Source organism: Octopus bimaculoides, chromosome 30 (genome assembly GCF_001194135.2).
Source record: "Octopus bimaculoides isolate UCB-OBI-ISO-001 chromosome 30, ASM119413v2, whole genome shotgun sequence".
In the NCBI taxonomy this organism is placed as follows: domain Eukaryota; kingdom Metazoa; phylum Mollusca; class Cephalopoda; order Octopoda; family Octopodidae; genus Octopus; species Octopus bimaculoides.
The window spans coordinates 3,556,047-3,558,256 of NC_069010.1; the positions used below are offsets into that span (position 1 = coordinate 3,556,047).

At 39.0% G+C, this 2,210-nt stretch overlaps 1 protein-coding gene across 1 annotated transcript in view; it reads left to right on the forward strand.

Moving 5' to 3' along the window:
- Positions 1–2,210, forward strand: part of LOC106867747 (calcium/calmodulin-dependent protein kinase kinase 1-like) — a 21,893-nt gene that overhangs the window by 1,427 nt on the left and 18,256 nt on the right. Inside the window, exons 2-3 of the mRNA XM_052978078.1 lie at positions 46–207; positions 1,316–1,337. Coding sequence (XP_052834038.1) covers positions 46–207; positions 1,316–1,337 — 184 coding nt within the window. The remainder of the gene's footprint in view (positions 1–45; positions 208–1,315; positions 1,338–2,210) is intronic.

Here is a 2,210-nt window from a genome sequence, read left to right on the forward strand (position 1 = left end):
TGCAGTTCTCTGATGTGTTTCTCTTTCTCTTTCTTTTTCTCACAGAGCGAATCCCACCGAAGCGTGACGGCAAGCCCACATCGCGACTACCGAACCCTCTGGAGCAAGTGTACAGAGAGATAGCAATACTGAAGAAACTTGACCACCCGAATGTAGTGAGGTTGGTCGAAGTACTTGATGACCCGGATGAGGACAACCTCTATGTGGGTAAGTTGGGCCAGTTTAGGGGCCACTATTTTGATTTTAGGTGATTTTTTTTTTATGTTTTAATTTTTTTTTTTTCAATATTTGAAATATAAATTAATTCTTTTAAAATTTATTAGTATTTCATCTTAGGCGGTGTGCAGGAAGAATTGTTAGCATGCCAGGCAAAATGCCTAGCAGCATTTCATCCGTCTCTATGTTCTGAGTTCAAATTCTGCTGAGGTCGACTTTGCTTTTCATTCTTTCAGGGTTGATAAAATAAGTACCATAGGAGCTCTGGGGTCAATGTAATTGGTTTACCACGTCCCTTGAAAGTTTTGGCCTGGTGCCAAAATTTGAAACCAATATTTTAGTATTTTATTTGTTTTTCTTTGTATGGGACATTTATTTTTTTCTGTGTTGACACATGTAAGTTGTGTGTGTGCATGTATATATATTATATGTGTGTATGCCTAATGTATGTATACATACATTACATATATAAATACATATGTATATACATACACACACACACACATGCACGCATATATACTCTTTTACTTGTTTCAGTCATTTGACTGCGGCCATGCTGGAGCACCACCTTTAGTCAAGCAAATCGACCCCAGGACTTATTCTTTAGTTCATATTTAGTATTCTCGTTTGTGAGAGCAGTTGAGTTTATTTCAGATATTCTCATTTTAAAAATCATCTCTGGCTAATTCTTGAGAAGATTTTGGGATCGATTGGGTACTGGACAAGGATTCTGGATTATTTTTTTTGTTTTTACTTAATTTTTGAGAGCAGTTGGGTTCATTTTTAGTATTCTCATTTGTGAGACCAATCGAGTTCATTTCAGATATTCTCATTTTAAAAATCATCTCCGGCTAATCGTTGAGAGGACGTTGGTGTTGCCTTGGCAGAGGTTTGCGCTCTCTGAGCGCTCTTGTTTTTGTTTTACCTGTGCAGCACTGTTGCACATCAGTGGATAGATTCTACACCATTTGCATATATCCCTCAGACAAGTGATTCACACCACCACCACTTCTACTGCAACCACCACTCCCCCACACCCTACAACAATAACATCAAAAAGAAGCACCTCACTAATTAAATATATATTCTATCATTTCAGTGTTTGAACTGTTGGAGAGAGGGTAAGTTATTCTTAATTGTAGTTGGTGTATATAATGTGTTGTTTATATTGTGTATAATATGGCATGCATCAGTGGTTATCAACCATTATTCTACCTATTCTACCTTTGATTCCTATTTTACTCAAGTAGACCCCCCCCCCATAGCCATTCGATGTTTAAAAAAATCCTGTTATAGTTATGTAATTAAAACTTCACCATCATCATCTTACGTATGTTTTTCATGTGGCTAGACAGGAACTGGTAAGGCCAGGGGGCCGCACCAGGTTCCATAATCTCTTTTGGCTTGGTTTCTATGACCGGATGCCCTTCCTAATGCTAACTACTTTACAGAGTGTACTCGGTGCGTTTTACATAGTGCTATCAAGTGGTCCTGGTTCATTCTGGACATTACTCTGACTATGGCAGCTTTCAAAGAATCTTTGGTGCTATGGGCATGTTCATTGTCCTCTCTCTCAACAACACTTCACGTGTAATATAATCCAATGGATTGAGATCTGGGGAATTGGGAGACCAATTTCCCCGAGACACCTAAATCACAAATTTACACACATGTTGAAATCAAAGCAACAAGCTAACAGAGATGATTTGGTGTCTATTTTCAGCATACAGGCTAGAAAAATTCTTTCTATGCCCTTAATTATAATTATATATATATATTTGCCAGTACCATCTGACTGGCCTTCGTGCCGGTGGCACATAAAAAGCACCCACTACACTCTCTGAGTGGTTGGCGTTAGGAAGGGCATCCAGCTGTAGAAACTCTGCCAAATCAGATTGGAGCCTGGTGTAGCCATCTGGTTTCACCAGTCCTCAGTCAAATCGTCCAACCCATGCTAGCATGGAAAGCAGACGTTAAACGATGATGATGATGAT